General features: G+C 50.6%; 1 protein-coding gene across 5 annotated transcripts in view; it reads right to left on the bottom strand.

The window, feature by feature from the left end:
- The window catches only part of ABCA3 (ATP binding cassette subfamily A member 3), an 86,507-nt gene that overhangs the window by 29,597 nt on the left and 43,652 nt on the right, over positions 1-13,258 (bottom strand). For all 5 annotated transcript variants that reach the window (XM_054041438.1, XM_054041435.1, XM_054041433.1 and 2 more), the window contains 6 exons: positions 11,321-11,494; positions 9,643-9,824; positions 7,767-7,913; positions 5,751-5,880; positions 3,400-3,554; positions 1,832-1,987 (listed from right to left, as the gene is read on the bottom strand). In XM_054041438.1, coding sequence (XP_053897413.1) covers positions 1,832-1,987; positions 3,400-3,554; positions 5,751-5,880; positions 7,767-7,913; positions 9,643-9,824; positions 11,321-11,494 — 944 coding nt within the window. The remainder of the gene's footprint in view (positions 1-1,831; positions 1,988-3,399; positions 3,555-5,750; positions 5,881-7,766; positions 7,914-9,642; positions 9,825-11,320; positions 11,495-13,258) is intronic.

Raw genomic sequence — 13,258 nt, 5'->3', positions numbered from 1 at the left:
AACGGAGTTGTAAGGAATAGCCAACATGGAGTTGTTAAGAACAAATCATGCCAAACCAACCTAATTGCCTTCTTAGACAGGGTTACTGGCCTAGTGGAAGGGGGAAGCAGTAGATGTGATAGATCTTCACTTTTAGTTAGGTTTTTGACCCAGTCCCACATGACAGTCTCATAAGCAAACTAGGGAAACGTGGTCTAGATGAAATTACTATAAGGTGGGTGCACAACTGGTTGAAAGACTGTACTCAAAGAGTAGTTTATCAATGGTACATTGTCAAAATGGGAGGACATATCTAATGGGGTCATGTAGGAGTCAGTCCTGGGTTGGGTACTATTCAATAGTCTCACTAATGACTTGGATAATGGAGTGGAGAGGATGCTTATAAAATTTGCAGATGACACCAAGCTAGGAGGGGTTGCAAGCACTTTGGAGGACAGGATTGGAATTTGAGATGACCTTGACAAATTGGAGAATTGGTCTGAAATCAAGAAGATGAAATTAAATAAAGACAAGTGCAGATTATTGCACTTAGATAGGAAAAATCAAATGCCCAGCTACAAAGTGGGGAATAGGCAGTAAGGAAAGGATCTAGGAGTTATAGAGAATCACAAGCTGAATATAAATCAACAATGTGATGCAGGTGTGAAAAAGGTTAATAGCAGTCTGGGATGTATTAACAGGAATGTTGCATGTAAGACACGGGAGGTAACTGTCCCACTCTACTCAGCATTGGTGAGGCCTCAGCTGGAGTCCTGTGTCCTGTTCTGGGCACCACACTTTAGGAAAGATTGGGACAAATTGGAGAATCCACAGGAGAACAACAGAATTAAAAAAGGTTTAGAAAATCTGTCCTAAGAGGAAAGTTAAAACCTGGGCATGTTTAGTCTTGAGAAAAGATGACTAAGGGGGGGACCTAAAAACAGTCTTCAAATGTGTTAAGGGCTTTTACCAAGAGGACTGTGATCAATTGTTCTCCTGTCCACTCAAGGTAGGACCAGTAATGGGCTTAGTCTGTAGCCTGGGAGCTTTAGGTTAGACATTAGGGAAAACTTTCTAGCTACGAGGGCAGGTGGGCTCTGGAACAGGATTGCACGGGAGGTTGTGGAATCCCCGTCATTGGAGGTTTTAAGAACCAGTAGGACAAACACCTGCCAGGGATGGTCTAGGAGGTTTGTGTGGCCCTTCCTCAGTGCAGGGGGCTGGAATTCAGGATTACTTAAGGTCCCGTCCATCCCGACATGTCCATGATTCTGTGGCCTGCAGGGATCTGCAAGGCCTGGGCTGAACGCATCCCCGAGCTAGCAGCTCTGAACAGACACGGCACAGCGCAGAGGGATGCCCCCAGCCTGGGCTGAACATAGCTCTGCACAAGTCTGTAATGGGCACAGTGGAGGGACCAACTGCCACACACTCGTCTACCCCACCAGTCTAGACGCTGTCAGTACCAACCTTGGCGCTAGTCCAGAAAAGGCAGCCTGGCCTCCTGCCTTCCATTCTGGGGGCACCGGACTCTCCCCCCACCCCAACACCTGCCGTTCTAACAAACCCTCCTGACTCATGAGGGGAGGGGCAGCCTTTGGCAAGCTCAGCACCCATCCTGCTCCAGGCCAGGTGCAGGCGGCAGCAGCAGTTTGCCACAGCCCTGTCCCCAGAGAGCCCTCTGCTATAGCCACTGAATGACACAGCCTCCTTGTGCCCCCGAGATCACCAGTGCACCTCCTGGTGGCGGAGCGGGAAGGGCTCGGGACCAGCCACTCTGCCAGGGAGCTCCCTCACTAGCACTCCAGCTGCTGGGCTCCACAGGGCCACTTGAGCAAAGGGAGCCACTTGCCTTGGAGTCCCCGATGAGCGCGATGCCGATGGACAGCTTGCGTTTCATGCCCCCGGACAGCGCCTTCGACAGAGAGCAGCGCTTCTCCTCCAGGTTCAGCAGCCTCACAATGCGGTCAATCTCCTCCGGGCACTTCAGCGAGGGGTAGCCCTTCAGCTGGCAGACAAGGTGAAGTAAGGGTTAACGGTTAAGAAAGCAAACCCAGCAAGGAGGAACCTGACACAAGCAGCCAGGAAAGCTCCTATGCAAGGGGCCTTGTTCACTCAGCTCCTGGGTGTAAGGACATGCTCCATGCTCCCTTTCTACCCACACTTCTGCATTAATCAGGAATGCAAAGTCAGGAGAAGGGGAAGAAGTTAATTGCTCATCTCCTGCCACAGAGTGAATCCTTTCCTGCAGGACTCTCCAGATCAGACCCTTCCTGTCTCCTAGGAGAGGCCATGCTGCTCTGGCACAGCCAGTCCCAGCTGCTGCCCCAACGCAACAGCCTTAATGGGATTCCTAGGGGCTAAATCCCAGCTGGGTTTGCAGAGACCCAGCCAAGAGGGACGCCCTGAGCTGAGCTATTGGTGTCTTTGCTTAGCTTGGCTGAACCAGAAGCTTATGACTAAGGCCGAAGACAGGAGAAAAAGGGGGAGGGGGTGGTTCTGCTTGAACTGCACTACTTGCAACTCTCCTTCCAGCCACCCAATCTCCAGCCCAGTCACCCCGCCCGTCCCCAGTGGGCTGGGAAATCGGACAGCAAGATGTCTCAGTGGGAGAGCATCCTTAGAGCCGCACCGCCACTCGAGGGGCTCCGCTGCTCTCTCAGACCCTCCAGAGCTGCAGCGCTACATGGGAAAAGGCCCCCAAATGCAAATGAGCACGTGCGGGAAGCCCTGTTCCCCTTCAGAACTTAATGAGGACCATCGTCTGCCCTGGATGGCTGAGCTCAGCTCATCCTGCCCCATTGCCACAGAGCTACAAGGAGGGAAGGAAATTTGGACTCAACAGAATAGTCGGCAGGCACCCAAGAGTAGTTAGATGCTACGCACCCATCCACGGCCTCTCACCAAGGAAGCAAACTTCCCAATCACTCTCTCATACACTCTATACAATTTCACAGGCCATAGGCTTGTCCACCTGCTGAGTTGCAGCAGCATAACTTGGTGTCATTATAATGTGGTGCGCACCCCAGTTTAAACCCGACTCGTTTTGGATTAGCTGAAATGGATCAGCTACAGGTTTAAGATAAACTGGATGGAATAAGCTATTCAAACTAAAGACAGTGCTTCTGCAGGGTTTGCACCTGTTCAACCAAACCAGCTGCAAGCTGGCACATAGATAGCCCCAATACGGATAGAAAATTAAAGGATAAACATTATTTTCTATTATTCAGATGAAAAGTATAAACATCAGTGTTTAGTGCAGGGGGCACATGCAGGAGTAACATGGCACTACATTACTAACTGCTGTGCCCAGCCCAGAGCTACAGGCCACCATTGTGCTACTGAGATACCAACACTTCTGCAGGCACAGCCGGGCCACCGGCCTCTTCCCTCCCAGGATGCCGCACGCCCTCCACTCACCCCAGAGTAGAAGTACAGGTGCTCCGCCACTGTCATGTTGTCAAACAGAACGTCGTGCTGGGGACACAGACCCAGACTCCTTCGGATCAGAACCATGTCCCGGGAGATCTCGTAGCCGCTGATGTAAGCCTGGCCACTTGTGGGAGGATACAGACCTAGGAGGTGACAATAACCACATGTAGGTAAGAGCAATGAGGTGCCAGGGCCCTGTCTCCTTCCATCCTGCACTGAAGCCCTCAGCTCCCAAGCCCTGTGGGTTTCCCACACCTCTCGCCCTAGGCTAACTAACCTTCACTTTAGCCACTGTGCTTTGAAGAACTGAATGGGGCTCCCCTTAAAGTCACTCTGTACCACCCCTTAATTAGCTTCTTCCCTCTATCCTGATAGAGCTGATTTCACAGAGCTCCCAGAATGGCCTGAGCAGGGAGAGAGACAGATGGGTGGGGATGTGAACCAGTGTCTGCCATGCAGCAGTGCACAGCACCTGCCATTACACCACTGGCCCCCACCTCCTGAAATCCCCTTCAAAGCCAAAGGAAGTCTCAGTCCTGGCTTGGCTGCATAGCCTTGTTCAGCCAGCAAAGCGCTCTGCTGCAGGGAGAGGGACAACTCACTGCAGGGGCCAGGAATTCACGCCTCCCTTTGCACAACTGGCAGGGGTTGTGCTGTCCTCTGATACATCAGCCACTGGCTGCTAAAGGAGGCAGAATACCAGACTGGCTAAATCAATGGTCTGATCTGGCCTGGCAAGTCCTATGCCCCACACACTGCTGAGAGCCACATGAAGGGTGGGCCAACCCGGGGAATTCAGCCATCAAGCAAGAGAGCCTGGCTGAGATTCCCACATTTCATCTTCTGGTCCTTGGGCCAGCAGAGGCAGCGTGCTAGGCCCCATGAGGAGGAGGAAGGGGCCACGTGTCACCCCACAGCTCCCTGAATTGTCAAGAACCCTTCATTTCCAGATAGCCATTTGCTGTGTAATAGCAATGGTCTATCGTTCTGTGGCATTCACCAAAGCGTCGCACAGGAAAACGAGGAGGTGTGTGGAAGCCGGGTGTGCAAAGGAACGGGCCAGGACAACGTACAATAGCTCACCTATTTGTAATAGGACAGACACTGGAGAAGTGCACAGAACAACTTTTAGACTTCAAAACAGGCTTTTGATAGCGCTTAGCAGCAAGGGGCATGGTGAGTTAGGAGAACGTATCGCACCCCAGAGAAACTGATCAAGCGGAGAGAAAAAATCTACAGCAAGTTGCCGAGTGCGGTGAGAGTTGACAAGAAGCTGATGGAGTGGTTCAGGATGACCATAGGAACGAGAGAAGGGTGCAAGCTAATCGGCAGGTTTGTTCCACTCGGTACCGGAAGCAGTACAGGCTGTAGCCCTGAGAGAAGTCACGTTATATGGGAGGACCGAGAATAATGCAGAGACAATATTGCTCCCCTCCCCCACCAGCATTGACCAAGGAAGATTTACAAAGAATAGCCGACAAGGCCACCTGGGAAAGTAGAAAATTTGAACGTAAGATCAGCATGGAGAAGACAAAAAAATATGGCAATTGGAAGACAGGAGGAAAAGGTAAAGCTCAAAGTCAGAGACAAAGAACTAGAACACGTGGGAAATCTTGTGTGCCTTGGAGGACTAGGAGTGGAGAATGGGAATTGTTACAATGACACAAAAAGACTTGGATTAATGGCGACTGCATTTCTGGAAGGCTAAAGACATTTTGATGAACACTACTGTGTGGATTGGAATGCTGGAGGCTGAAGAAAGCTGACGAACAAGATTTTGACTGCAGAAATGAACTGGCTGAGGGAATGCCGAGAGCTTTGAGGCTGCAGAAAATTAAAAATGTAGTGATAAGAAAGTGTAGAGGTCAAGAAATAACACTGTTACAGAGGGTTCAAGAAAGACAACTGCGATGGTTCAGAGGTGTGACAGATGGACTTGGAACGGATACCGCGTAGGGTGATACATATCAGAGCATAAAGGACTCCGAACAGAGGGAGACTGAGGATGCATTGGACAGACACAGTGAAGAATGGCACAGAACAAAAAGGTTTAAAGATGAATGAAGCCGGTACGAGGTAGAAAGCAGTGAAAAGATTTCATTCTGCTGGTGGATGGGAACCAAAGAAGAGTCGATTGTGCTGCAGCAGTCACAGGATGCTGCTTTGGGGATGGATCAGACACCAGGAGAGAGTCCAGGCACCTCAGCAGACGGTTATGGCTTCAGATGCTCCAAAGCAAGATACAACCCTGCACCAGGAAACGTGCTGTCACCTGGGCACTCTCAGCCATATCCCCCGTGCTGCAGTGCGCCTGCCCCTGGATGGCCTGGGGGCTGTACCTGTGAGCATGGACAGGGTGGTTGTCTTCCCGGCACCGTTGTGTCCCAGAAGGACAGTGATCTGCCCCTCATACATGTTCAGGGTCAAGTCCCTTACTGCCTCCTTGGTCTTGCTCCCCACTTTGAACACCTACAGAAGCAGAGAGAAAAGACGAGTATTAGAAGGAAACACACATTCATCTTGCCCGTCTATTGCACCCTTCATCCCACAGCACGTACAAGAGACCACCTCCTGATGCAGCCACCTCACATCTTAGGAGGCCACCCCCTAAGTGTATCTAAGCAGAGCAATTTCAAATCTACAACATTATGCAGCCAGTGTATGCAGATCCCTCGAGTGGCTATGTTAAAATGTTGGGTTTCTCCATATGCATGGACAGATTGTTTTATCCCACTGCAAAAATGCTACCACCCATGGTGTGAGCCTTGGCTACTGTTTAACAATGCCCAGCAATACTCTACTCAGGAAGACAGCAGCCTATTGAAATGGGAGCTATGGTTAGGAAGTTTTTAAAATACAAGCGAGGGCATTTCAGACCCCTGGGGAAGGACGGGTGTGCCCCAAATTCCCCAAGCCCGTGTCACGGCCACCAGCCTGTAGGCAGATGTCTTTTCAGCATCCATCAATGCTATGCCATCAGCTACAGGGATCTGGTGTAGATCAACACTTCCTGTCCCTCCTCAGCATGCGTAGCCAGACAATCAGCAAGAGCCTGGGAATCCAACCTGGTCCATTGTTTAAAAGCCAAAGCCTGTGTAATGAGGGGGTTTACACAACAGCTTGTGTGTCACGCACAGAGCTGGACGATGGGTGATCCAGGCCAAACACACAGTTCAAAGTTCTGCACAGACAGTACAGAACGGGGTGCGGTCCCTACGGTGGTGGTGGTTTACCAGTAGGTGATTGCAGAAGGGGAGGAAAGGAGGGAGCTAGCTCGGTATTTGTTAATTGATGCATCAGGCATAGAGGCAGAAAGATGTCAGGAGAGGGCAAAAGGAAGAACTGCTCAATGCAACCAGAATGCATGCCCAGTGGGAGCTCAGTGCCCATAGCTAGCATGGCAGTAGCCCATCCCCATAGCAGCACAGGACCCACTGAATGCCAGGAGGGGTTTTTGCACACACGGCTGCTGGAGCTACACCCCAGCCTTCAAACTCTTTTTTGACAGAGGAGTTGTATGCAGCCCTGTGCTCTGGTGCCACTGCTCCAGGTAGGGAAGGGAATGGGTCTGAAGCACCAGGAGCCCCGCTGATGTCTTCTAGGGACTCCGAAGTGAGGACTTTGGTCTCCAGAGAATTGTAACAAACCCTTTAGTCATTTCCTGCAATCCCCAGGGCTCATGAAAGTGACAGACTCCAAACTGTTAGCCCTGGTCTACACTTAAAATGTAGATCGACCTAGGTATATCACTCAGGGGTGTGAATTAAGTGCTGTAGTTAAACCAAACTAACTCCCAATCTAGCTGCAGCCAGGGAGGTGGATTACCTACACTGAGGGAAAACCCCTTCCATCGGTGCAGGACGCGTCTACACTACAGTAGAGGGGGAGGGATAGCTCAGTGGTTTGAGTATTGGCCTGCTAAACCCAGGGTTGTGAGTTCAATCCTTGAGGGGGCCACTTAGGGATCTGGGGCAAAATCAGTACTTGGTCCTGCTAGTGAAGGCAGGGCGCTGGACTGGATGATCTTTCAAGGTCCCTTCCTGTTCTAGGAGATAGGATATCTCCATTAATTTACAGTGCTACAACAGCATAGCTACAGCACTTTCACCCGTAGTGTAGACATGCCCCCAGAGGCTGTTGTGGGGGAGAAGGGAGGGAAAGAGCCGAGTCACCCCACCCTTAGCATTGCTACTAGCTATTCCTGTCGGAAATTGCATGACCCATGCCAGTACGGATCTATCTGGAGCCAGACTCTTCCTGCCAGGGAGATCTTTATGCTTGCTCCAAAGACCTGCAATGTGTTGCTGTCAGATTGTCCCTGCTTGCTGGGCAGGGACTGGTCTGGGGGACTTTACCTTGGAGAGGTGCTTTATTTTGATCCCTGACACCAGATCGGCAGGCTCTTCCTCAATGTACTGGCTTTTCAGGGCCTTCTCCGGGTCCTCCTCTTCCTCCTTCTCTTCCCCCAGGACGGTTCTGGGAGACCCGCACCAGTATGAGGGCTAAGTGGAAAGATATAGAGAGAGTGAAAGTTGCCCAGCTGCCGTGTACAGCAACCTTCCCTCCCGCCAACCAGCATAACCAAGACGGGATTCGTTCTGCCCCAGCTCACGCCAATACATCCCATACATGGAGCTGTACAGAGCAAAGAGAGACACGTCATACAGAGATGCCCATTAGACACAACTCAGACAGGCTTTAGAAATACTCCTCCTTTCAAATCAGCACTTTGCAGGATCCGGCTAGGAACGGAGCATCTCAACACAACAGAAGCCCTGGGCCATGAAATCCGCCCTCTCCCCACCCCAAAGGGGAGCCCCCTGATTTTCTCAAGACTCCCAGAGGAGCCTCTGACTCTATTGACAGCCGTTTCCGAAAGAAAAGGCATTAGGAGAATTAATTCACTCCTCCACTGATGCCTTCTAGCTTCCAAGAAGGCAGTTTTAGTGCACCTGTAATCAAAAGTAGAGCTTTGACAGGTAGAGCAGCCACTGGCTGAAAGTTCTTGCCCTTACGTGCTGGTCCTTCTGCTTCTAGCCAGAAATCCCACATTGACGCTAATATTAGCACATATCACCACCACATAGGCAGTCATTCTTATAGCGGTCATCGTCATGGAGACTATAGCAACACAAGGACCCCAGGCACCACTCCCCTAGCATATTGGCCAAGGAATGTACCAAGTGGGATACCAGCTCCCCAACACAGGGGGTTGTGCCAATGAGAGTGTGTGGGGGGGGGGATAATCGGAGCTGCTCAGAGGGTTGTCACCTACTCTTCAATCGCCCACTGCCCCTCATCCTCCTGCCCACGCAACAATTTCAAATGCACTAAGTGAAAGGAGCCATGAACTTCCACTATTCAGAGGCTGCAATCACTCTAGTCACTGGGGGAGCCATGCTCTCAGGAGCGAGAGGGCCACTCAGGGTCTTAGCTGGAGGGAGAGGCCTGAATTCACTCCCATATTTGGCTCTCCTGCCTCCTACAGCAATCCTCTGCTTGCCACACGAGTGGGCCTGACCCATTCCATGCTGTAGGGGAAAGTGTCAAAAGTCATCGCACCAGGTTACTATTTCCTGATCCAAAGGGTCTTGGCACTCCCTGTGCTTTCCAGCAGTCCGCAGCACAACCTGCCAAGCAGAGAGCTGGCTCCTGAGCCCCACACAGGTATCCTAGAGGAACGCGCTCTGCTCTATGTGCTCCCACTTGCCCTACAGAGCCAGGCACTGAAATGAAAGCATGCTGGGATGTGGATTTGGGGGCAAAAGAAAACACCACCATGTGATCACCCACGCCCGGTGGCCCTGTACAACCTGCTCTTGTATGGAGCCTGCCAGGTTTCAAACGCTAAGATCTTGTCACTCACATGGCTGCTCTCTGAGTCTTAACGTAGGTGTTTGGGGTGTGGTGACATGACTCGCAGCATCACATGTGCCAATAAACCCCAGCCCAAAGATCTAAAGCCAAGACATGGAAAGCGCATTTCACTCTCAGCGCAAGGCTCCTCAGATATAAGACAGCACAGGGCTTTAGTTATCAAGTATGGGGCACAGATGCTGAGACTAAGCCCAGAAGAGACCATTGCAATTGTTTTAGTCTGACCTCCTACATAACAGGACAGAGAATTCCTATTTAAGACCCATTATAATAAACACTCTGGGTGTGAGAGCAGAATCCCTGCGTTTCATCTTAGACGTTGCCAGCGACAGAGTGCACAGCAGTGGTGCTCACCGTCAAGAAGAAGTACCACGGCTGTGGCACGCCATACTCCCCTGGGAAGATGGCCTCCACGTACCAGGCCACCAGGCCATAGAGGACAGAGTCCAACAGCAGCATCCCCAGCACCTGTGCAAAGGTGAAGTTATCATCCACGCTGACTGGCTTCATGAGATCCTGCCACTGAACGCCGGTCCCTGAAAGCACACAAGATAGCGTTTGCGTCTGCCAATGTGCAGCCACAGTATGTAACACTTTGTAACTCCTCACCCACAGGCTGGGAGAATATATACAGCAGTGCACGTTCTCTGGGACTGTGAAATAAAGGATCACAATACAAATTCGTTGCTAGCACACTGTGTGCGCATGTGTGGGAGGGGGATAGAAAACACATCTGAAAGCAAGACACGATAAATATGTTTAGCACATGCCTGTAACTTATTGTGTGATTTAATTTACAAAGATCTGCAAAAATGTGTTGGCTAAACACCTATGCTACTGCATGACCTTGTTCTCAGCAGCTTTGTTCTATTCACGCCTCCCCCCCCCCCCCCCAGTATGGTTTCAAAAACTCCACCTGCACTAGGAATCAAATCATTGCTAAAAATGTTGTTCCAGTAGAGGACCCCGAGCTGGCAAAGAAAATATTCAGTGCTCGTATAGCTCAGTCCACCCAGCTTCAGTGCTGTGTCCATACTTAAGACATGTACCATTTGGTCCTCCTAATACACTTGTAAAACCCCCTGTATCCCCTTAGGAGTGCTTTGAACAGTGTCCCTGCCACATACCACTTAGATTAGTTAACCTTCACGTCAGTCTGCACCATTTCCCATCTGAGCTCCCACACGGCCTCCACCACTGTAGTGTCGGAGCACCTCTCATACATCAGAAATTATAGCCCATGGCACCCTTGCCAGGTACGAATGTACAATCAATCCCCATTTCACAGATGGGGAACCGAGGCACAGACAGGTTAAGTGACAGGAGCTGAACTCAGATCTCCTGATTCCCAAATAGGGCCCTTGATCACAAACCATCCACCCTCTTTTGCACTTTCTGACACTGTATCAAGGAGAGAGATGTGTGTCTTCTCCCCTAAAAATACTACCCATGTCTCAATCTCCCGCTTAGTTTAATCAATTCGCAACATCCTTCTTGGAAAAAGAGACAGACTGCTCATTGACATGGAAATTAGCGAGGGAAAGATGATCTGGATTCAATTAATGTCAGAAATTACATTCCTCGGAGTAGTATTAACTTTGTAATTAACAAAAGCAAAACCACCGAAGAATCCTAGCTTTGCCAGCCAGATCCAATTTGGAGATGAGGTGCTTCCAACAAACTGAGGGCAGCTCCTCCAGAGAGATATATGTTATCCAGAACCTCGAAGCGGGTAAGTGTGTGCATTGACAGATCCCCCTCCTTTGGATTAGCTGTCCAAGGACTGACTCCTGCTCTCACTTATGCCAATGACAAGACTCCTTCAATGGTACAGGATCAGTATCAAGTCTCAAGGTTCAAAAAAGGAGGCCAGATAAGAGCCTGATTTTTCAGACTGGCATCAAAGTGCTTAACATCCCCAATCCTGGAACTCTAGAGCTCAGTGTGAGTCTCCAGGCTGACTTTCCGTGCTTGGCTTCCCCATCTGGGCCTGCATATTACAACAGCAGGGAGAGAGAGAAAAATCACTCACCTTTTCCTTCAAACATGCCTATCAGCTGTGCCCCCATGGCCATGGCAACATTGGAGATGAGGCAGGACGACAGTTTCTGACTGTGGGACATCAGGTCGTAGCGAGGCGAGATAAAGAAGTAGGGGATGTAGGAGAAAAAGTAAAGGAAACCCCCAGCGGCAGCTGCCACGTTTGCTGCAAGTGCAGAGAAGAGGGGGAAAAAAGAAAAGAAATTTCCAACAATGTGGTGACAAACACAAATGGATACAGACATTGCAAACTTCTCTAGAACTTCCATCCAAGGAGATCTAAGTACTTGGCAAAGGCAGGTGTTATCTCCATGACGCCGATGGGGAAACAGGCGCAGAGCGATTGAATGATTGGCCCAGGCCACACAGTAGGTCAATGGCCGAGCTGGGACTAGAGGAGAGTCTCCCAACCTCCCTGCACTAACTATCGGACTGCACCATGTCATTTCAAGCCCCAGAACGCTCCAAGCAGTGCAGTGAAGAGTTCAGCAGGTTCAGTGAGGTCTTAATGCATACACTGGCCCATTTTGGAAAGGTCTGGTATATAAACTTCCCATTCACCACAGCTTTTAATAATAATGCTGAATGGGGATGTGTATTGACAGCCCTTACTGGGCATCAAACCAGACAGCCCCCAAGTGACTGCACACCCCACGCACAGCCTACTAGTAATGGGAACATGCTTTGGAGCCTTTCCCAGCATCCTACCATACAGAGTGCGGCAGCCAAGGACACCTGCAGCCTCCCAAACTGAAGCCACTGCTCAGCGCACATCTGCAGAGGAGAGCAGGCTTGGTTTTGTAAGTCACACCAGGATGACGGAAAAGACCAAACCCTTCCTCCACCAGATGAGTCCTGCCCTTATCAGGTGGTAAGAGTGTCAGCAATTCAACATACAGCCCTTTCCCATTAGAAAGAGGGATGTTTACAAGCCACGATGCTGACCCCGTAGGAAAGAACTTCCCCTACTGGTGTGTTTCAGAACAAACTGTTCCCTGAGTCTCCTGTGGAAAATTGCTGGAGGGGCTGATGGAATATTTGCCTGCATTCCTCACCCAGCACAAAAATCCAGAGCAACAGCTTCTCTAGCCTGGCTAGAGGTCACCCTCCCCCTTGGATTGTCCCCTGTACAACAGGAATAAGAGCCATTAGGAGACCAAACAATGGACAAGTGAGACCAGCAGGTATTTCCATTGCAGTTATTGACATGGAGGAATGCACCTGCTCTGCTGGGTTTGCAGCACACTGCTCATCCCTCTGTCCCCAGCGCACTCAATGCCCAGTGCCAAATGGACAACTGGGCAAAGGTCCCACAACAATCAAACCTTCAGGTGGCTCCGCTGGTAGAGCATCAAACTCTAGATGTGAGGGTGCAGGCATCACAACTCTCCTCTGGCTTCTTGTCTGCGTTCAAAGTATGGGCCACGACAGTCCTACACAAATACAGCTTGCTGCCCTCTGAAGCTGGAGGCACTAGGTTGGAGGCGGGATTTCATTCCTTTGGTCACTAGCTGGGGGCCATCCAAGTTCCATTCGGAAGGATACCAGGAAGAAGCCAGGAATTCTAGTCAAATCCCCTGCCCACTCACAAGCAACCAACAGCCGTTCACTGGGGAAGAGGGGCATGTCACCCCTTGTTTCCCCATGAAGCGCCCACAGAGCAAGGGGCATTCAGAGGAGCTAGCCCAACACTGTGATATTTAGCCCCATAGAACAATCAGAGCTCATGAGTGCTGTCAAAACTACTCCAGTCCCTGCCCCTTCCACCACGTGGTGAAGAGAAACTGAGGAAGATGGAGCTGTGGGGTTCTGTATTTATTGGCTCTCAGTGGCTCCTATAGCAAATCTGCTCTGTTCGTAAGTAACAAGTTGGCTCTGCAAGGTCCAAAGGATCTGAGAGTCAAGCTGGGCTCTTTCCTTCTCACACATC

This window comes from Malaclemys terrapin, chromosome 10, assembly GCF_027887155.1.
Source record: "Malaclemys terrapin pileata isolate rMalTer1 chromosome 10, rMalTer1.hap1, whole genome shotgun sequence".
Taxonomy (NCBI): domain Eukaryota; kingdom Metazoa; phylum Chordata; order Testudines; family Emydidae; genus Malaclemys; species Malaclemys terrapin.
Note: the sequence above shows the minus strand (reverse complement) of the source record. Positions and strands in the feature narration are given on the sequence as shown.